General features: G+C 44.6%; 1 protein-coding gene across 1 annotated transcript; it reads left to right on the plus strand.

The window, feature by feature from the left end:
- Positions 1–2,361: 2,361 nt before the first annotated feature.
- On the plus strand, positions 2,362–21,583 carry PIGU (phosphatidylinositol glycan anchor biosynthesis class U). Its single transcript, XM_010722221.3, has 13 exons — positions 2,362–2,452; positions 2,833–2,897; positions 4,137–4,196; positions 5,119–5,181; positions 6,498–6,607; positions 8,264–8,364; positions 10,333–10,430; positions 12,489–12,643; positions 13,113–13,256; positions 14,518–14,642; positions 16,551–16,693; positions 19,775–19,884; positions 20,120–21,583. The coding sequence occupies exons 1-13, from the start codon at positions 2,377–2,379 to the stop codon at positions 20,133–20,135; spliced, it is 1,266 nt and encodes a 421-aa protein (XP_010720523.1). The 5' UTR covers positions 2,362–2,376; the 3' UTR covers positions 20,136–21,583.
- Positions 21,584–21,627: the final 44 nt, after the last annotated feature.

Here is a 21,627-nt window from a genome sequence, read left to right on the forward strand (position 1 = left end):
CGGCCCTGCGTGGGCAGGGAGGGGATGGGAGAGCGCCAGCAGTTGTGACCGGGTCGCCTCCGTTGCGCTGTGACCGTGTGGGCGCCGCGCCGTGCCGTGCCGTGAACCGGGCCGTTCCGGCATTGCTGCTCGCTGTTCCGTTCTCTGAGTTCACTCGTGGCCTCTCCTTGTTACGAACTCCGGATCCAAACCCTGTCCGAAGACCGAGCTGCGATGTAACCAAGGCTTTTCTGTGACATGCATCATCACGGCATCTGAGCCCCGCGCAAAGCATAAAGTCTGCCCTATGGGAGATAATATCCAGGTACCATGCAGGTGAAATTACCTGCAGGTTTGGGGCAGCATACAGCGGCACAGCGTAATAAAGGCCAAAAAGCGTGAATGCAGGTCTGTAAGGCTCTTCATAGGTTCAAAACACAGCTCCCCTCTTGCAGCAATGGATTCCTTCTAAATCCCACCTTAGAGCATCAGATTGTGCCTCCAGCCAAGAAGGAGCCCTATGTGAGGGGCCTGGGCTGGAGGAGAGAAATGGAATCTGCTTCTCGAGCATACACTGATCCAAAAGCCTCTTGGTGCTTCCTATAATCTGTTTCATTTCTCCATCTAGTTTTGTTCATTTGAGGCCTCTACGTATAATGAAGAAGTGTAGTTCAAATTGCACTGTAAGCCTCTCAGGGAGCTAGTTATCAGCGTACACTGGGAATCCACTCTTGAGGGTCCAGGTGCCCACCAGAACTGAATGCCTCTCAAGAACCACCTTTTAAAAACAGGCCATCCACTGTGTGACAGGCAGGTGGGGCAGAGGGCTGCCTGGCTGAACGGGGAGCTCCTGGAACAAGGCAGGAAGAGAAAGTATACAACTTCTGGAAGAAAGTTTGGCTTCACAGAGACAGTAGAGAGTTCACATCTGCAGAGAGAAAATGAGGAAAAACAAAGCTCAGCTTGAGTTAATGTTGGCCAGCGTGGTGTCAGACAAGAGAAAAGGCTCTTTTTATGTGTGTCAGCAGCAAGATGAGATCTAAAGAAAGCACTGGACTGATACTCGATGAAGACGGTCACTTAACAAGTAGGCATGAGGAAAAGGTGGAGGCATTTAATGCTGTGGAAACAGTGGCTTTCCATCTGTGATGACTGAAAGGGTGCACTTGTATCAGCAGAATGTTCGGAAGTCTGTGGGGCCTGCTAGGAGTGAGCCCAGAGCGGTGAGGGGTGTTACTGTGGAACTTCTCCCAGCAATTTACCAAAGGTATTGGGATTGTGAGGCCTGTGGCCAAAGACAGCCCCCATCACACCCACCCACCAGAAGGACACGAGGGAAGAGCAGGGCCCTCCAGACCTGTCAGTCCAGGGAGAAGCGATGGAGAAGACTGTCCTGGGCGATACTGAAGGCACTTAAAGAACAAAGCTGGTATCAGGCACAGTCTGCAGCTGCTCATGAAGGGGAAGTCCTGCCTTGTAATTTGGTCTCCTTCCATGACAAGGTCACCTGCTCAGTGGTTGAAGGGGGGGCAGTGGAGGCAGTTTCTCTGGATTTCAGCGAGGCCTTTGTTGCTGTCCCTCCCGGCATCTTTTGACAGATTGTCCAACTGTGTGACAAACGGCTCCGTGCTGCACTGGGTGATGAGCTGGCTCTGTGGTAGAGCTCTGAGGGCCGTTGGCAATGGGGCTGCAGCTGCCTGTGGCCGGTCACTAGCGCTGTCCTCTGGGCCCAGCTTTAGGGTCAGTCTTATTCAAACAGTTCTGTCAGTGACCTGGGTGTGGAGTGCATCCTCAGCACGGCTGCTGATGGCACTGAACTGGGAGGTTACTGGCTCCCTGGAGGGACGAGAGGCCTTGCAGGGGATGTGGATAGGTGGGAGCATTGGGCAGTCACCAGCAGCATGACATTTGGCAAAGGGAAATGCTATGTTGTGCAATGGGGACAGAGCAGTGAGGACATAGGCATGGCCTGGGAGCCAGTGGCTGGAGCAGCTCAGCAGGAAGGGGCTGGGGGCACTAGTGGCAGCACGCACAGCAGGAGCCAGCAGTGTGCTCTGTTCTCTATTTCCCAGTCAGCAAGCTAAGTTCAACCATATCTTGGGAACCAGGTCCTCAGTGTGCATAGTGGCTGTTCAGGTGGACAGACATTTTCTTAATGAGAGCCCCCCTTCTTCCCTTTCCTAGCTCCTGTCACTGTGTGTGGCATCACACAATGTGTGATATCCCTTCAGTTGAGGTCAGTGCCCCAGCAATGTCTCCTCCCCACCTTTTGCTCACCCCCGGCCTGCTAGCTTTCGGAGCTGTGGAGTTGATGCTGTGCCAGTGCTGCTCGACAAGAACAAAATGCCAGTGCTGTATCAGCACTGTTCTAGTGGCAAGTGCAGAGCGCAGTGCTGCATGGCTGCTGGGAGCAGCAAACCCCTCCCTGACGGGCCCAGCACAAGGGATCAGGCTGTTGAACTCGATGATAACTGTAAGTCTCTTCCACCTGAACTCTTCTACTCTTCCAAGTTTTCAGTCAGAATTATTTCTCCAGTGTAGATACCACGTGTCACACAATAGGTGACTTAAAATCAGTAAATACATGTGATTTATAAATACAGATAACTGCAAAACATTTTGTCTATAACATCTCGATTTGTCTGAAACAAATGGCAGGACTGTATTAGAAAGCAATCGATTCTAGCTGATGGTTGCTTGTGTGAGATTCTGTGTCTCCTGTTCAGATGGTGATTCAGTGTGAGATTTTTATGAGGATAAGTGTTTTGAAAACTATAATTTTATTGCCACCAGATTTTTTTCTCTTCCAGCACTGTGGGATTCTAATGCAGTATTTTTTTTTTTATGTTTCAGTGGTTGAAGGATTAGCTCTGCTGGATTTAGGGGTCTCACCGTATTCTGGAGCTATTTTTCATGAGGTTGGTATGCATGATTTGTTTTAAAACGATATTCCAGCAGCACATTTCTTTGTCTTATTGCATGTGGATTGGCAAAAGATGATGGACTTATCTTGTCCCAAAGATTTCAGAAAATAGGGAGTTGTGTCTATGCAAGAGTTCCACGCAGTGACCAGCACAGTGAGGAAATGCAGATCATAGTTCCCAGAACAACTGCTGAGAGCAAATGATAGACACTGTGGTACCTGTGGTGTGTAAGGAGCGTCCAGAGTAGGGGAAATCTCTAAGAAATAAAATGCTTTGTTCACATCCACAGTTCCTGTGAGTAGAGGCAGGAGCAGGGAGATACAGCTCTGCAGTGCAATTCTGCTGAATAGCAGCATCTTGGGTTTGAGCGCAGTCATGCAGCTTGTTTATTCCTCATTTTGGAATGTTCCTCCAGAGGCTTTTGTCCTTTGAATGGCATTACTGATATGAGCGTACGCTTACACGTAGTGTCACCTACATGTGTCTCACGCTTTGGGTGTCTCTGAAAATTTGTTTCTTTTCAATAAATTCTTTCTGAAACAATTTTCTCCCAGACCATGAAGTATTTATGAATGCTTAGTTATACCATCACATTATGTTAAAAGTATTTTAAAAGAATTATATTTTCTCACAGTGAAGACTAAATTTTACACCATGTGAACATAATACCTTAAACTTTTCTGTCAAAGGAATAATTCAGAACCCTGCTCCCCCACTTACCCTGGAACTATGGGGGTATGAGAATAACAGGACCACTGCTTTGTTTTCACATGGTTTCTTTTTACTCCATAAATAGCTCGCCTAACCAACAGGCTGAGCAGGGTGACCAGCTGTGTAGGAAATGCTTTCAAAAGACATGCAAACAACCTGAAAAAAAGAGATTCTCTAAGGAAAAAAAAAAAAAAGAAGATTTTCTGAAAGCTTTCTTTCTATAGTTCTGTTGTAGCTCTACCGCCGTGCTACTAGAATTGAAAGTTTGGAATAGAATATAATTTTCCACGTTGATGTGTGTTTCATAAAATGTATTGAGAACTTTGCAAAGAAAAAGATTCAGTAAATTGTGGTTTGATTATCACTTCACTCCAAAGTAACAGCTTGGGGGAGAGGCTGAGGAAGGTCAGCTTTTGCAGTCTCTCACAGCGCTGCTTTGTTTTTCTCCTCGAATTTCGGGTTGGTTTGTCCAAATGGAGCTGTGCACTATTTGACATGGATTTCTCTTCTGCTCTCTCTTAGACCCCACTGATAATATATCTCTTTCACTTCCTGATTGAATATGCTGAATTGGTCTTCATGGTGAGTGCTCCTGGCAGGTTTCTCTTGCAGGGTCCCATTCTGTGAAACGCTGAGCGTGACTTTCCTTTTACTCCTGAAAGAATGAGGGACCTTCAGGCTCCCTGTAGTCCAAATTCCTGCTGACCTCACCGTTTGATTATAAAGGCAGCTTTGCATGTACAAACCGAAGTTCAGGCTTTTCCCGTGCTCTACAAATTCTTTTTTTTCTTCTTTTTCGTTTGTTTGATAGTTCTTGGCTAATTAAATATCCCCTCAGTGGGACAGGACGTTGACATTTGGTTTCAGATTTCAAAGTTTACCTCTTACAGGTCAATCCCTGTGTTGCCACGTTTCTCATTAAAACCCACTGCTGAACTCCAGGGCCGTAAAGAGAACAGAGATGGCTCAGTAATCCAAATGTTCCTTGTTGTAAGCTGATCTGTGAGTTCTGTGTAATTCAGGAGGACAGAAATCATATAGCTGGCTGCACATACCACCTGGTGGAGCCACTCTCCCCAGCTCCCCACTGGCAGGTCTCTAACAGGGCTAGCAGCCATCTGGGTTGTGCTTACACCAATTCTTCACTACTGCTTCCTGTGAAGTGCAGGAACTGCCTCAGCTAAAGGCACTGTCATGCTGGGTTAATGGCAGGTGGATTTAGCCAGCTGGGCACTGTCCTGGTGTTGCCCATGCCCTGATAACACCGATTAATTTTCTATTATCCCTGCAATTCCCCATTCTGTTGTTCTGCAAATATTAATATCTTTGATACATCCCATGGTTCTGTCTTCATTGGTGGTGTGTGAATACAGCATACAGATCAGCAAGCTAGTTGGCATTTTTAAAGCTTGTTTGTTCATTAATCAGTCAGATCAGAGCCTTTACTCAAGTTTGCAGAGGTGTCCACTATGTTTTTCTTGTTTTACTTAACTTGTTTTTTTAGATAACGGATGTACTAACAGCTGTCGCCCTTTACTTGGCCATCCAGGACTACAACAAAGTTGTGGTAAGCTGACTTGCCAGTGTTGCAGGTCCTCTTCTCCAAAGAAGTCCAAATATCTTGTGCCAGAGAGAACTTGTGCCATAGGATGCAGTATCAACCAGTCCTTGTTACCAAGCAGATTTACTTACTTAGCAGTAAATCTGAGCACATCCATTTGATATATTAAAAAAAAAAAACAACACAGGGACTGAATGTGGTAAACCAGCTAAAGTACTTTAAATTCTGTTGTGTGCATATTTTAGGGTGAAGCAAATTAGTTTCCATAGCTATTGCACAGTACATGAATGATGATTGCTGCAGTATTGATTTGTTAATCTGAAAGGAATTAAAATAATTTAAAAATTCATCAGAATACAATATCCAAAGAAATGTTGATCTCTCCGGGGTCGTGATACCCAAGAGGGGTGTCAGAATGTAAAACATGTTCTGAAAATTCACCTTTGGTTGTTGCAGCAGTTTGAAGTGTGCAGAATTTCATTGCTGAACTATTGATTTATCCAACCTGTGGCACAATCTTCCATACATTTTGTAGCTGGAAAATGAACTTGCCTTCAAGATAAAACACGGCTTGTGTTTACACTCAGCATGAGTTAATAGACAGACTGGAGAAGTGTAAGGGAAGGACAAAATTTTCAAAGGATGCTGAGGATACATATGTCGTTCTGCAGGGCAAGATGAAAGTTCGATACCCAACATGACTTGTTCTCTTATGTATTATTCTATCGTATTTTTGTCTTATCTATTTTTGGGGTGAATGATTTCTCCCAGCTTCCTCTAATTGTGTAAGCAGTGCTGTGCTCCCTGTCGTCCCAGAGGGGCAGTGGTAGAGCACTAACGTGAGCAAGGAGGCTGCATTTTCCACAGCACTGTGTGGTCTCCTATCCAGCTCAGTGCCTGTTATTTTGTCCTCCAAGGTTGAAGAAATAACACGATAGAACTGCTGACATGTAAAAAACCCGTGTGAGTTATTTCACTTGTTGAGAATTTATTGTCAGTATCCCTCTCCTTTTGTTTCACCACGACATAGTTCAGTAAGCTCATAATTCAGATTCCTCCTTTGTCTCCATCAAGAGTATCAAAAGACAAGGTATATTACAGAGAGAGGTTTGGGATCTCTGAAGGAGGTCTGACATAGAGATATCTATCTTCGAAACAATGAGGATGGCACAGTTCTGTGTCTTGGTTTCTCTGGGGCTTGTGTGTTGAACAGTGAGTTTACAAAGTCAACTCACGTATGTTCTGTAGTACTGGAAATCCTAAGTAGTATGAAACAATTACTTTCCTCACCAGACAGTCTTTGGTCATTCTCCCTTGTTCAGTTCAAAAAGCAAAAGCTCCTAATAGAGCTGGATAAATATGCACCAGATGTGGCTGAGCTCATCCGGACGCCCATGGAAATGCACTACATCCCCCTCAAGGTAGCACTGGTGTAAGTATTGTTTCTTTCCAATTGCAGTGGGCTGCTTTGATTCTTCTGCTCTCCGTGGAATTTTTTTTCATATTCAGGACTTCCACATTTGCTGAAGATTTTTTTTTCTCGTAAAATCTTGCATTTCCTATTCCTCATAAAATTCCCAGATACTTGATTTTAAAGTGAATGCTTTCCTGAATGCATGGCGCCAACAAACGGGTTTACTCAGTCCACTCAGCAGCGTGAGTCATTGTATCTCCATCGGTGACTTCCCATTTATTTTGTCAGTACACTGGTATAGTCAGAGCTGATTCTGTGCCAAAATCTCAGATGTCTTTTCAGTCAGGAGAGTTTGGCTGCACTCGAACCAGATGTGTTCTAAGATTTCAAGTTATATTTCCCAGAATTGTATATAATATTCAAAGACTTCCCAGGTTGTCAGTTTAGTAATGCTATGTGTTGGTGTTCCTTTGTATTCTAAATGTGCTCTGATCTCAGAAAGCTTCAATTAAAATACATAATATACAAGCAAGATATATAATATAATATAAAAGATTTTTTTTCATTAGGGTTTTGGCCTAAGTAAATCATTGTCTTAAATTTTCTGTGTCAAAGAGAGTTTTCCGTAAGAAAAGTTATTTTTTCTTATACAAATGTTGTAAATTTTCCAGGGTGAGAAAGGTAGAGTTCTGCCTTTCACATTTGTAAACTGCAGGCTGCTCTGTATTTGTCCATCACATTGGTGCATGTTCTCATAGCAAAGCTGTTACTAAATCACACTTTTTGCTGTGGCCTGTCTGTCCCTGGGAACACGGGCAAAAGGCAAGCTGGCACTCAGGGGTAGGAGTAAGGTTTATGTGAGAAGACAATTAGGAAGTCATCAGCCTTGTCCGCTTTTTATTGTGACTGATATAGTTGTTACGAAGGGGGAGCATCCCATTATCTTGCTTATTGTATTGCTAAGCCTTCCAAGCATGTTTCTGGGCTTTGAGCCGAGCTAATGGAGAACACTGTATAAACCACTCCCAGAAGAAGCTGGCATCCTTAAAGTGCAGCTGCATTCTGGAAGGTAAAGACGTTCAGGGCTCACTGTCTTTCTGTAACTGCAGTTAAAATGGGCCAGATTTCAAGGCTGGCAGCTTTTGTGCTCTGATTATGCCATGGTGAACCTACGTGATTGCTCTGCCAGGCTGGGAGTGCATGGGTGCAAACGGTTTGAGGGAAACTCCCTGGTCATGCACCAGAAGGATTTGTGTCCGTCTTGCTTTCTTCTTCCTTCTGTTAATTTCTCAGAGCCAGAAACTGTGAAAAGCAGAAGGCTTCAGATCCAGTGGTTCTGGGTCTGCTGGATAAATGCGCAGTCTTTCCGAAAAGCAAGGAATGTTTTTGGTAGTCATTTCACAAGACAGAATTTGGCATTTTAGAAATTTTCCCATCTCCTTTTTTTCCAGCGTGCCCTCTGTGGCCATTGTGCCTCAGGCTGCACTGCAGAGATCTGGGTTTTGCTCCAAGTGGAACCACCTGTTCACCTGAGTTAGTTTGGTGATGAGAGGAACCCATAGCATGTAAATAAACAAAAAGAAATTGCAAACTGCATCTGGTTTTCGTTTGAATATCTCTTTAATTACCTCCTTTGAATGATATGAATGTAACTTGAGCTTTGTCCCTTTTCAGCTATCTGTTAAACCCCTACACTGTGATGTCTTGTGTGGCAAAGTCCACCTGTGCCATCAGCAATACTGTCATTGCGTTCTTCATTTTGGCTACAATAAGAGGTAACCCAATAAACAAAAAGCATTTCTTTATATCTTTCTGTAATGATGAGAAAAGCAGTGGAAATAACATCAATGTAGAATTTTACAAAAATAATTGCTACAGATATGTGTGTGGGACACATCAGGTCCTGGTGGGAGCAGTGTCTCAGTTCTACCTGAAGTCACAAGAGCCCAAAGTACTATAAATCAAAACTTCCCTTCATCTCAGTCTAACTAGAAGTTTCTCTTCTAAAAACCTACCCAGTTTCCTGGATGATTTCACATGGTTTTCTGTTTGTGAAAAAATCTGTCTGTGCATAGAAGCATGTAATACTCTGCTACTCTTTATTTTGTATGTGAGTATGCACCTACAGCATGTACACCATGAGCTTGTATTTGAAAACCTGCAACTGCTTGGCTTCTGCTTAGAAATGTAACCTTGGTTTGAAATCAGCTAACTGAGCTTTGGGGAGGCCGAAACGGTAACCGAAGACTCGTGCTAGCCCCATTGAACAGATCATGGCAGAATGGCTCTTTCATTTTGTACCAGAGTGTTACGTGAGGCTTCTGTTTCTTTTGTGATCCTTCAGTGCTAACGTATTTTAGCATATGTAATTTGTACTAGGCACATAAGTTTTAGGACTACATTAGGGTCACATGAAAAGTGGATCTGATCTCTTTTGTGGTCTCCAGAAGTGCCCAGAACCAGACATCACAGAGGAAACTGCTAGATTGTTATTAGGAGTATTTCCAAAAGAAAGATTTCCTCCATTTATTAAGTAATTGAGGCAGGAGGGGTTTCCATTTAGAAGCATTTCCAGAAGTGAATGTGTGGGATCCACTTAGTTAACCTGATTTTTAGTTCACTGATACTGTAGGACTTAGAGTTGTGTCATATACAGACCTGTAGTTGCTGTCCCTCGTGTCTCCTCCATCACTGGGAGTGTGGCAGCCTCTAGTGTTTAAGCTGGGCGAAGGGAGAATATCAGATTATGACAGATTTCTTTAGATGTATGCAAAATTTAACAATAAAGTACTGAGTTTAATAAAAAATAATTTAAAATTATTAATTGGGTGGTTTGTGTCTAGGAAGCTAGAACTGTAGAGCAGAGGCAATTCATTGCCAGGTGATGCTATGTTTTTGCAAGGTGGAAGCAGAGAAAGGCTTACTGAGTGCTTGATGTCAGTGAGTGGGCACAGGCTGACAATTAGCCCAACACACTGAGTCCAAGTTCTTGTTTTCCAGGCTACATTTTTACAGATATCTTTCATAAAGTGTTCCAAATTGGAAAGCTATAACCCGGCTACTGCACTGGGTGCTTGTATTCTCTGTTGTGTACCTGGGGCCTTTTGGACTTGGTTTCTGGCATTGGCAGTTGGGCACTGAGCACATTCAGCAGTTAGCTCCACCTGTCACACCTCAAAGAAACCTTCCTTGGTAAAGACACTGCTAGTTTTAAGACCACTTGGGAAACCTGTGCCAATTCTTTCTGTGTCTCTGTGTGTTTTGGTATCTGTAAAACAGGGCCAATGTCCCTTCAGCTGCAGACTTTCACTGCACTCTTTCACAGAGCTTTGCTGAGGTCTCTGACACATTCTGATGATGAGGGCATCGAGCATGCTCACTGGCACACACCAAAGAGCTGTTTCTTGCAGATATGACTTAAGTGAATGCATTCCCACAGATAAACAGCAGCCAGTGTGACCTAAATGTAGACTTATATGTAGACTGAATTACATGAATCTCCTTCTGTTTGTGAATTATAGGAGATAGAAACCAATCAGTGGTTCTTACTCATACACATCATTGTTCAAAATGTAGATAAAAATCCACTCTCCAGCACACATTCTGCTAGCCTTCATGAAGTGTTCTGATATTTATAAGCCATTGCAGAGGGTTATGCATTTCTTCCCATTTGGATTTCCTATCTGCAAATCTGTTTGTGTTAAATATCCCTTACAAATAAATTTATTTTCTTCTCTTTGTAGGTAGTGCCTTCCTCAGTGCTGTGTTCTTGGCCCTGGCAACATACCAGTCACTCTACCCCATCACGTTGTTTGCTCCAGCACTCCTTTACCTTCTGCAGGTAGATGATTTCTAACTGTTGATCTCTGCTGTCTTACTGTAGGTGTGCAGCTGCAGTTTTTTGTGTTGGAAGGAGAGCCTTAGAAAAAGTAACTCTCTCCTCACACTACTGAGAGTTTAAGTTTAAAGCCTTAATGGGGATGTCTGTATGTATAGAAAAAGAAGTGGAAAGTAGTCTGTGGCTTGCCTGAAGTATGTGCTACTCTTTGTCACATGAATAGCAACAAGGATTTTAGGCCTGGAGAATTTCCTTTGACATGGCTCATTGCATTTGAATGAAGAGTTGTGTGTTCAAAAAACTCAAACTCAGAAATTTTTCATTTAAGTCAAAAGATGTGCTTGTGCAAGCAGCTGGTTTTCCTTGTGTGTTCTTCCTCCCCATTAACAGGGCTGAGGGTGAACTCTCACAGGGCTGACCTTGGTCACTTATAGGTGCACAGCAGCTCAACAGACACTGCTCCAGGCACAGCCACTCCAGCAGGAGACTGATGGGCACATCTGTAGGCATGGGCAGGGTTTAAAGCTGAGGCAGCCATTAGCTAGCCAGTGGATCCATCTAACCACTTTGCCTGCATACTTCCCCCAGTCTCTCTCTTAGCTCTTTTGGTGATGTTGTAAACAGAGAGTTAACAGAGAGTCAGAATTAATGAGCACTGATAATTTGCTGGTCTGATCCTGATGTGGGGTTAAGGAGAGGCTGTAACTACTGGCAGAAGACTCTTATCTCACATTCACAGATCACTTGGTGATCATTTTGATTATTTTTGCCATCTGGAAGTCCTGCTGTTAAGTTAGTACCAGTCTTGGTACTTGATTTTTTTTAGCTAATCTTTATGAGTTCATCACAACCTGTTCTGAAGTCTCTGAGCTTCAGAAAGGGATGGAGGCTCAATTTTGTCCATTCCCTTTTCCTGACAATCTCTTACTTTTTTCAGGAATTTGATTTTTGCTACTCTTTGCAAGACTAGAATTTCAGCAGAGCCAATGGTGCTTTTCAGTTAATTTTCAGGAGCATTTATTTTATATGTTGCTACCGTTTTTTCTAAATTCAGTGTGAGCTGTGTTTCCTCATGGCAGTAGAAAAGTACAAGTGTTGTGTCTGCAAGCAGCAACAAGTGCTTTGGTGTTTGAATGAGTGATTTGTGACTGACTTTAAAGGGGAGCAGACTCGTGTGTGTTCTTTTATCTACATTTGTAAATGATGTTTTGTGAATTCTTTGTACAGAATTAAATAGCTTTTCTCCAGTACTTTCCCATCTGTGCTGCCAAAAATCCTTGGTAAATTTGCTTAGATTGTTCCAGCAAATTGTGTTAAATGCACTCTAACTGAGGAAACAGAGCATGCTTTCCCCAGAGCCCGTGCCAGTTAGAGTTGGCCAGTGCATCTCCTGCCAGTGCAAACCCCAGTGCCAAATGGAAAAGTGGCATCAGTGCCTTGGAGGTGGAGAAAGCGGAGTAGTTCCCAGGCATCCACCCCGTGTGCATACTTGTCTTTATAAATGCAGCTGGGACTTTAGATCTTTTGGAGTGAGATACCTGTGTGTCATGTTGTGTGACAAGGGCTTGTTGCTCATCTTTCAGGGTATGTGGCAGTGGCAGGACTGTAGCAGTTGTCTTCAACGAACAACCTTTTACAGTGGCTCTGTTGTGCTTAGGAACCCATCAGCTCTCCTCTTTCCCTAATTTCAGCAGAATGTGAGCACAGTGCATATGGTGGGAGCTGACATCACAGGACAGTTGGTCATGCAGCATGCCTCTTGGTCACCTCAGTCAATGAAGGCTCATGGAGGAAAAAGCTGGCAGTGGTACCATATTGTAGACACGTAAAAGCAGAAACTCAGCAGAAACTGCCAGGCTAGCCACTTGAATTTCAAGCACAGCTCTGGAAATAGGACTTAATTGGAGAGCACATTGTGCTTGAAAGCTGCTCGTCTCAGCGCAGCAGTGCCAGTGTTTGATGCTTTCTTCCATCAGTTTCAAATGATGTTCTGAACTCTTGGGCTTTCTTGGGGCTTTCCAACTGATGAGGAAGATTTGCCTCCTTGTGTTTTATTTTCAGCGTCAGTTCATACCAATAAAACCGAAAAGTAAAAGCTTCTGGCTCTTCACCATGCAGTATGCAGCCTTGTACCTGTGCAGCCTGGTGGTGATCATCTGCCTCTCTTTCTTCCTCCTCAACTCGTGGGATTTTATCCCATCTGTTTACGGGTTTATGTAAGTATAAGAATTCTTACTATTTTTATTTTGCTCCATGTGCATCACACTCGTGTCCTGCTCCCTGCCCTAAGGAATATGTGATCTGTGATTTTACTGGCAACACACGAAAAGTATGTGTGGAGAAGGCTTGCCATTAGCCAGATTCTGTTAATTAAGCAACAGCAAGATTAGAGAAGATAGGAGATGTTTTCCACTGATTAGATTGGAAATGGATTTTTTATTGAGCTGCTGTAGTTGTGGAGTTTTCATCTCTGGAGTAACATCTGCTCATGAGTGGTTTAAATCCTGCTGCGGCATAGGAAAGGGTTAATCCCTTTTGTCTCCAGATTTTCACCTCTTTGGTTTCTTTTCCACAGCATTAAAATGTAGGTCCTCCTTTCAGTACCACCCAACACTGAATTAATGTTACAGAAGCAATTATATGAAGAACAGCCAATTAAAAATTACATTTCTTTTTCAATTTCAGCCTTTCTGTTCCAGATCTGACACCCAATATTGGCCTTTTCTGGTACTTCTTTGCAGAGATGTTTGAACACTTTAGTCTCTTCTTTGTATGTGTGTTTCAAATCAATGTGTTCTTCTACACCATTCCCCTGGCAGTAAAGCTAAAGTAAGTATGTTTCTTCATTAGCTTTCTGATTCTCACAGTTGTGCAGTGAGTGGCTATAAGGCTGACATCGCAGTCTGAATCTATGAGCATGAAAAGGGGTTTTTTTAATGGAGCCTATTTTTCTCATTTCCCAAAGTTTTACTCTTTCCCTCTAAAATATTATTCTGTGATGGAATGGAAGGGGAAATACCTCTTGTTAAGCCATGTATCAACAGGAGGTTGTGCTTGGTAAACTCCATCTAGAATACTGCCTCTAGTTTTCAGCTTCTCAGTAGAAGAAGAAATGTTGACAGCTTGAGCAAGTCCAGTGAAGGATCACAAAGATGGTCAGTGGGCTGGAGGGTAGAAAGGAACTGAGGGACAGAGCTTCTTTAGGAACAGAGCTTCTGCAGAATGAAAGTCTTAGGGAATGTCTGATAGCAGCCTTTCAGTGCCTAAGAGGAAGTTTCTGAGGAGATAGAATCTTTTGCAGAGGTGTACAGCAGAAGACAATGGTCATAAATTGAAAGAAGGGAGATTCTAACTGGATATAAGGAGAAGTTTATCACTTTGGCAGCAGTCACAGATTGGAGTAGGAACCTGTGGCTTGGAAACCCTCCTTGGAGGTTTTCTAAGTCTCACTGAACAAAGCCCTAAGCAGTCCGGCCTGAAGTCAGCATTGACCTTGCTCTGAGGAGCAGGTTGGACTGAAAAACACACAAAGTCCCTTCTCACCTAGGCTGTGGCTGAGAAACCTACTACTGCTGTATCCTTGTACAGCCTTGGAAAGCCTCGTTGCTGTCTTAGTAATATGCACTTAGATTTGGAGAGGGAAATACCATTTTGCTAAACCATGTCAGGTGTCTGTGGAGACAGCAGTCACTCCTGCCCCTGCTGGAACCCTGTCCTGCTCCTTATGTGTGTGGAAAGCTAAAAGTAGCCTGTGGCCACAGGCAGTAACACATGACTTTCTCTTGCAAATTCAGTATAAGAAAATGTCTGCATATGGCCTGAAATCAAGATGCTTGGAGTGCTGTAGGGGAACTGGGGGGAAGGGGCTGCATTTTCTAACAGGCTTCTGCAGCTGGGAAAATGTGCATCTTCTTGTGCTGCTTCCCTGCAGAGCAACTCAGTCTGTTCCACCCAGCACTGAGAGGCTTGCTTGCAGAGAACGACAGGGTCTGTAGAGCCTGACCCCACAGTATGTTTGTGCTCTTGCTGATCTTTATCCATTCCAGAGAACCTACTGCATCCTTTTAACCCTTTTGTCTTTCTGTTCTAGGGAACACCCTGTGTTCTTCATGTTTGTCCAGCTTGCAATCATTTCTATCTTCAAGTCCTATCCCACAGTGGGAGATGTTGCACTGTATATGGCCTTCCTCCCAGTCTGGAGCCACCTTTACAGATGTAAGTTCTTTGTGCTTGATTGTTCTCCTCCGGAATGGAAAGCTGTCTGTCCAGTAACTGCCACCACTAAACTAAATCCAAACCTGTAGGTTCTTGTAGCCTCCTTGGGCTCTGTGGAGGAAACCTTGATTGCTGGTGATAAATTCTCTAACTTATGTTTGGGACTAGGGTTGAAAGAAGTCACAGAAGGAATTTTCACTTGTACGTTACCTTCTCCTTCTCTCTAAGTTGTTCTCAATTAAGATATTTTTGTAAGAACCTCTTACAGTCCTGTATAAAGGATGTGACTTGTGTAAAGTACATTCATGCTGCCTATCTAAGGGTATGTAATTTGACTGCTGCTCCTGCAACTGATGAGTCTCCAGGCCTTACATACAGTCCCACACCTTGCAGCAGTTCTTTGGTTTACATGTGCTTGTTTGCTTCAAGTTAAAGTAACTGAATTACTTCAGATGAATTTGTCTTTTTTTTTTAAGGTTTCATGAGAAACCTCTTTATTTCTGCAAGTCACCAGAGAGCTACCTGATGATTTTCAAACTCTGAATGTAGAACCTGCTGCAAGCCTGCCAAGTGTAGTTCTTCTGCAAGCACTTTATAAATGTGTTTTCCTGGTGTTACTTGCCAAAGTCAGCTTAAACAAACAGCTTTCACCAGCGCTGTCAGTCTGCCCTGCAGCCTTCTCTAAACAGAGTCAGGTTGGTGTAAGGCAGCCAGTCTGCCTGGTGGCAGGAGGCATAATCAGGAATCAAGAGACCGCAGTAGTTTGGGTCTGTTGGGTTCTATGCTCGTCTTCTGTAGCATCAGTAGTAGGGAGTAAGTGGGGCATTGTCTGACTTGGAGACCAGATGCTCCATTGGTTTCAGACTAATGAAAGCTAAGGCCAAAGCAGCTGTAATAAATTAGGGCAGGAAGCCCTAGGCTAGCCCTGAGCATGTTGCAGCCATGTGAGGTGGTACACTTCTGGGAAATCCTAATTCAGCTTAAGTGAGCTGCATGTTCCAAGCATATAAAAGAAGGGGAGTATGAGCGTGAGAGGGACAGTCACCTGTCACGTGCTCCCATCCCACAGTGAGTGAATAGAACTATGGAACAAGAAGTTTGAAAAGATAGATGTGAACAGATTTGGGTGTGGCAGTGCTCATCAAATGTCAGATAGCTCCCTTCAGCTGCAGAATGATCGGGATTCTTTTTGTTAACTTCAGGGACGTTGGCTGAGCTATAGACAAGCACAGCAAGACAATTGCCAGGATAAACAATACAGAAAACAAAATCTCTTCTGGCTTAGTAGTTCCTAGCTCTTTTAGACAAAGTTGTGCTTGCCTGTTGGCCTTTTGATACATACATCCTCATACAGACTAATGGATTCTGGTCGCACTTCTGCCTCCCAAAGGCTTCTCAGACCTATATGAATGTTTTCCTTGATGGTGCTTTAATTTTCTTACCTTCTCCTGAGACAGTATGTCTTTTTCCTTTAGTCCGTGGATTCACTTTTTCTCTAGGTAGTCAGCTTGATGAGGCTAGGGATTGGCTTGCTCTGTTTTCTGAATCTTGATGCTGATGGAAAGACCCTTCTCCAAACTACTAGATGCTGTCTGTAGTGTAGACACGAAAAAAACAGAAGTCCTCAATGGAAGAGTTGATCTTTGGAAGTGCAGAACCTAGAAGGAAAGAGGTACAAACGAAGGGGCCACAGTCAAGTAAAAGGCAGAATAGTTTATTTTAAAGAGAATGTCTTATAAAAGCTTCCCAGGGAGTTACTCTAACTGTAAAAGATTGATTATTGGAGGGAAGTGTGTGTTGGCAAGTGCCTCTTCCCACCGCAGATAGCCGAAATGCCCTTGCTTGTTGCATGAGCATGGCAATTCAATAATGCATAATGTTAACAGCTTTTTTTTTTTTCTTTTGCAGTCCTTCGGAACATCTTCATCCTGTCGTGTATGCTCATCGCCTGCTCCCTCCTGTTCCCCGTATTGTGGCATCTCTGGATTTTTGCAGGAAGTGCCAATTCCAATTTTTATTACGCCATCACATTGACTTTCAACATAGGGCAGGTTAGTAGAGTGAAGGAAACAAGTGAATAATTCTGCAGGATGTGCCTGCTCTTTGCACCCCTTATAATCCTGCATAGCAGATTCCTGCTTCTCTCTCTGTTCTGGCTGAAATCTGCCTAGTCCTCACCTTCTGGCACACTAACAGGAGAGAATTCATGTGGTATTTAAACTACAGCTTAATACGCTGCAACTTACACAGTCCAATGTTTGATAGCAAAGGAAAAACATTTCAGTATGGCAGGGTAAATAGCACTTGTGATGAAGAGAATAGAGAAGGGAAAATGGAAAATAGTATAGGGCAACAGCAACAGAACCCCACAGCAGACAAATGAGAACTGCTCAAACACTGGGGCACGGCACCAGTTTTTCACCTCACTGAAATGTAGGGCTTTGGGCATGTGCAGGGCCTCGGTCATGGCAAGACTTGCTCTCCCTCCTTCTCTCAGGGCTGAGCCCTTCTAGTTGTGTGACTTCCACTGGCCTCGGGAAAAACAGAGCTTAGCAATCCTAGAGGATGAGGTCTGATACATGCAGCTGCTATGACTTTTTTTTTAAGTCCCTCCTCTTCTCTGCTAGTTGTTATGGGCTGCAGATACTCCCCACGTCCTGGAACATTTTTACATATGGATGAGGAGAATGTTCACTTCATTTTAAAGTTGATTTTTTTATGCACCTCAGCCATTCACATTTATCTGTGTCTCTTACGTCTTCTAAAACAAAAGGAGCAGTTTTGCCAGAGACTGAAAATCTCCCAACTCCTTGTTAAATGGCAGTGAACACTGTGCTATAAAACTCTCTGTTCCTGTAAAAGCAAGAAGAGTGAGTGGAATGAGAACAGAGATCATAGAATCATAGAATGACCTGCGTTGAAAAGGACCGTGATGATCATCTAGTTTCAACTTCGCTGCCATGGGCAGGATTGCCAACGACTAGACCAGGCTGCCCAGAGCCACATCCAACCTGGAAGGCGGAGATGGAGATGCTAATAAGAAGGGCTCTTAGGAAACTGTAGTGATTCATTAGCTCTCTAACCGTGCCTTGCTGAGGAATGAAAGGAATGGTAAAACTTCCATGTCATTTGACCTAAAAGGATTATATTTCCTACCTGAGAAAATCATAGCAGGTCCTGCAAGATCTTGTGCTTTGTTGCCAATGCAGACAGAGCAAAAGTCTCTCTCCTGATTTACTTGTGAGAAAGAACTAGCCTTCATCCCTGCCAATCCCAGTTCCTTCCTTTCCCATTAAAACATCTGCAGAAATACTTAATTGAAAACAAAATCAACTGTATTAATAGAGCATCTCATGTAGTCAATCATAGCGTAAAGCAGAACAAGCAGACAAAATAAGCTCTGCTGTTCACCCTCTTCCGTGAGCACCACTACCCTTCTCTGTTCTCCTTCCAACTTTCCTCTCTGAGCCCAGCAGTGTGCAGCCCTTTTCTCTCTCCCTTGGATTTCACACCATTCTCCATATCCTCCCTTTTTGCCACTGAACCTTAAAGACAGGCAGCTGCCTTTAACAGTAGCTTAAGCAGGCTCTGGCTGGCAGTCTGACTGTATGCCTTCCTCCATCCTCTTAGCACTGCAGCGTACTGCAGGTGAAGCTCTCCCCAGTGTGAGTTCCCCAGGTGTATCACTCTCAAGCAATGTGCTAATGGCAGCTAGACGTTAGGATGGAAATTGATTTGACACTGAAGAGGTTTCCCTCTCTGGTTGTGTGATGCTAATTTTCAGATGGAGAGGAAGGGTTGCACTATGGGAGACTGAATGACAAATGGCATTACTGATCAATCATCAGGTCAGTTAGAATCATAAAATCCTGAAGGTTGGAAAAGACCTCTAAGATAATCTAGCCCAGTGTCAACCCATCCCTGCCATGCCCACTAAGCCATGTCCCGCAGTGCCACGTATACGCTTTTCTAGTAAACCTCCTGGGACAGCAACTCTACCACCTCCCTCGGCAGTCTGTTCCAGTGTCTGATCGCTCTTTCTGAATAAATTCTTCCAAATATCCAATCTGGCCCTCCCCTGGTGCAACTAAGCCCATTACTTCTCATCCCATCACAAGTTATCTGGGAGCAGAGGCCGACTCTCTCCTTACTACAACCTCTCCCTGAGCCTCCTCTTCTCCAGACTGAACGATCCCAGCTCCCTCAGCTGCTCCCCATAACACTTTTGCTCCAGACCTCTCACAGCTTCACTGCCCTTCTCTGGACACACTCCAGGTTTTTCTTGCAGTGAAGGGCCCAACAGTGAGCACAGTGCTTGAGGTGTGACCCCACCAGAGCTGAGTACAGAGGGTCGATCACCTCCCACTCCTGCTGGCTGTGCTATTTCTGACACAAGTCAGGATGCCATTGGCCTACTTGGCCACCTGGGCACGCTGCTGGCTCATGTTCAGCCAGCTGTCCATGAGTACATGCAGGATTGTCTGCCTCACGGAGAGGACAGTACAGCAGAGAGGCAGAAAATGGTGGAGCTGCTCTTTGCTAGTGATGCTCCTAGATAGTGTTCCACAAGCCGTAGCCTTGACTTTTAGTTCTTCCCTTCAGCCCTTAGCCTGGTGTAGATCATTAGACTGTTAAAACTTCTGTTTGCTGAGGCTAACCTCTGAAGCTGTGGTATTTCTGCTGCTGCCTGGAAGATTCTTATCCTTCCTGAGTAGAAATGGCAACAGAAAAACAACCACAATTAAAAAGTACTTAACTGCAGTCTGCAGCAGGAGACTTGGAGCGTTTGGGTTGAGCTGCATGACAGCATTTGCATGGAAGGAGTCCTGTGGTGAGGCTTAGGGGCAGACTGTAAAGCTGCAGCACAGATGGACCTGCTTTTGTCATACATTTTGGACAGTTTATGGAACTACTGTCTCTGTAGGTGAGGTATCTGTGAAAGCACACTGGTAGTAAAATAATTAGATAAATTAAAGTCTCCCTTGTTTTGTGCAGTGAGGCAGTGGCTAAGAAGTGTTCACAGGATCACAGAGCCTTGTGGTGAACAGCCTAGGAATTTCTTAAACCCCTTTGTCACAAACATGTCCCCGTTTGTTACATCACTGATGTGTCTGATCATCTCACTTCTGCAGATCCTGCTCATCTCAGATTACTTCTATGCCTTCCTCCGGCGGGAGTACTACCTCACTCATGGACTTCATTTGACAAAGCAAGATGGGACAGAGGCCATGCTTGTCTTGAAGTAAGGGTTGAATCCACTGTTTCTTAGGCCATGGACTACTTTAAGGAACATGTGAAGCTCGGTGTGTATGGGGTGGGTGGGGAAGGTTCCCTGGATGAGGTCTGGCTTCGGGGATGATACCTACTGAAAGAATGGGCTGAGGTTCTTCTGGGAGTACCCTCTGCAGCAGTGGATGCAGTGCAGGCTAAGAGCTGCAAGTAGAACCTTCACTGGAGAATCTCCCTTCTTCCTTCAGCTGTGCTTTTTACTGAGACCTCAGCCATCAACTCTGGGCAGTCCAGCAGGAACTGGAGCAAGCATTTGAGCTAAAAACAGGGCTCAATCTCTGGACCAGAAACTGCTCAGACCATTAACTGTTTACGTCACTGCTTCTTGAAAATGTTTGCTTCTCCTGGAAATTTCCCTGTCACAGCTTTTACTGGTAATGCTCCTGTTTGACACGAGAACATCCGGGTGCGTGTGCCAAAGGCCTGCCTGCTGTTGTGGATTCTGGAAAAACCGTGTGCTCTGGCACAGGGGCAGTTTTTGAAGCAAGTAGGTGAGCAAGGATGGATGAACTGTTGGAAGGAGGAGCTGCTGCTGTGAGAGCTCTTGGTGCTCACACCACTACTGAGAACTGGAACTAGAGGAAAGCAGGAGCCGGGGGGGGGGGTAGTGTGTAAGTGTTCTATCCCATTATGAATAGATGCTCCCTTGTGAGGAGCTGCAGAGAATCACAACAGGATCTCAGAGGAAGAAACACTACTGCGCAGATAGTCTCCTGCTACAGTGTGGGTAATGGGTAACTGCTCTATCCTGTTGTATGGATGCTTCGCTGTGAGGAGCTGCACAGAAACATGGCAGGGTCACAGAAGAAGAAACGCTGCTGTGCAGGTAGTCTCCTACTGCTCCTTATTTCTGTATGTTAACAAAGCTTGGCAATGCAGGGCTTGCACTACACTGTTGTGATAGCTTGGGGCAGCAGCACAGATATGAAACAAGCAAACTGCCTGCCTGGGCTGGGGACCAGGAGGTGTCAAAATCTCCCCACAGACCAAATTCAGAAGGTGCCTTGGACTCCACTGTTACGGATCCAGGTGTTTCACAGCAGCTTAACGATACAGGATAGTCACTCTGCAGGTTACACTCTTGCACATACAGTGATGGCATCTTGTTGCTGTGTGCGGAAGGCTCTGTAACATGCTGCCCTTCAGCTGCCCTGCTGCTTTCCCTGAGTTCAGACCTTTTCTCCAGAGCTTCTGCTGCTGCTGACTCCATGAATGTGACCCACCGAGGGAATCCCCAGGGCTCTGCTGGTTGCATGTGGCACTGGGAGTCATTAACCATAGTGTTGAAAGCCTTCTGCAGTGCTGGGGCAGAGAGCGGCTGCTGCTCCCCGCTCGTCCCAAGAAAAAAGGTGGAAGGGCTGGTGGTTTGTCAGCATGGAAACAGAACTGTCTGGCCCAGAGCAATGGAGAGACCGACATGCCCAGGCCCTCCCCATGCAATTTTATTATCAAATCTTGTGTTTTTTTTAATAGTTAAAAATTTTGCCTTACTGCACTGCTGTTAGCGCTTTTGCCGGGGGTGTTACTGTGAGTCCAGCTCAGCCCACCCCATACTGCAGCCCCGGGCCAGAGATCACGAAGGCAGGGCTGCTCTGGGCTGCCCCATGTGGCATGGCAAAGAGCACAATAAACTGTGCAAGTTTTAAGAGTCATTTGTGTGCTCTGTGTTTAACAGTGGCGGAGGGAGGAGCACAAT

Source organism: Meleagris gallopavo, chromosome 22 (assembly GCF_000146605.3).
Source record: "Meleagris gallopavo isolate NT-WF06-2002-E0010 breed Aviagen turkey brand Nicholas breeding stock chromosome 22, Turkey_5.1, whole genome shotgun sequence".
Lineage (NCBI taxonomy): Eukaryota > Metazoa > Chordata > Aves > Galliformes > Phasianidae > Meleagris > Meleagris gallopavo.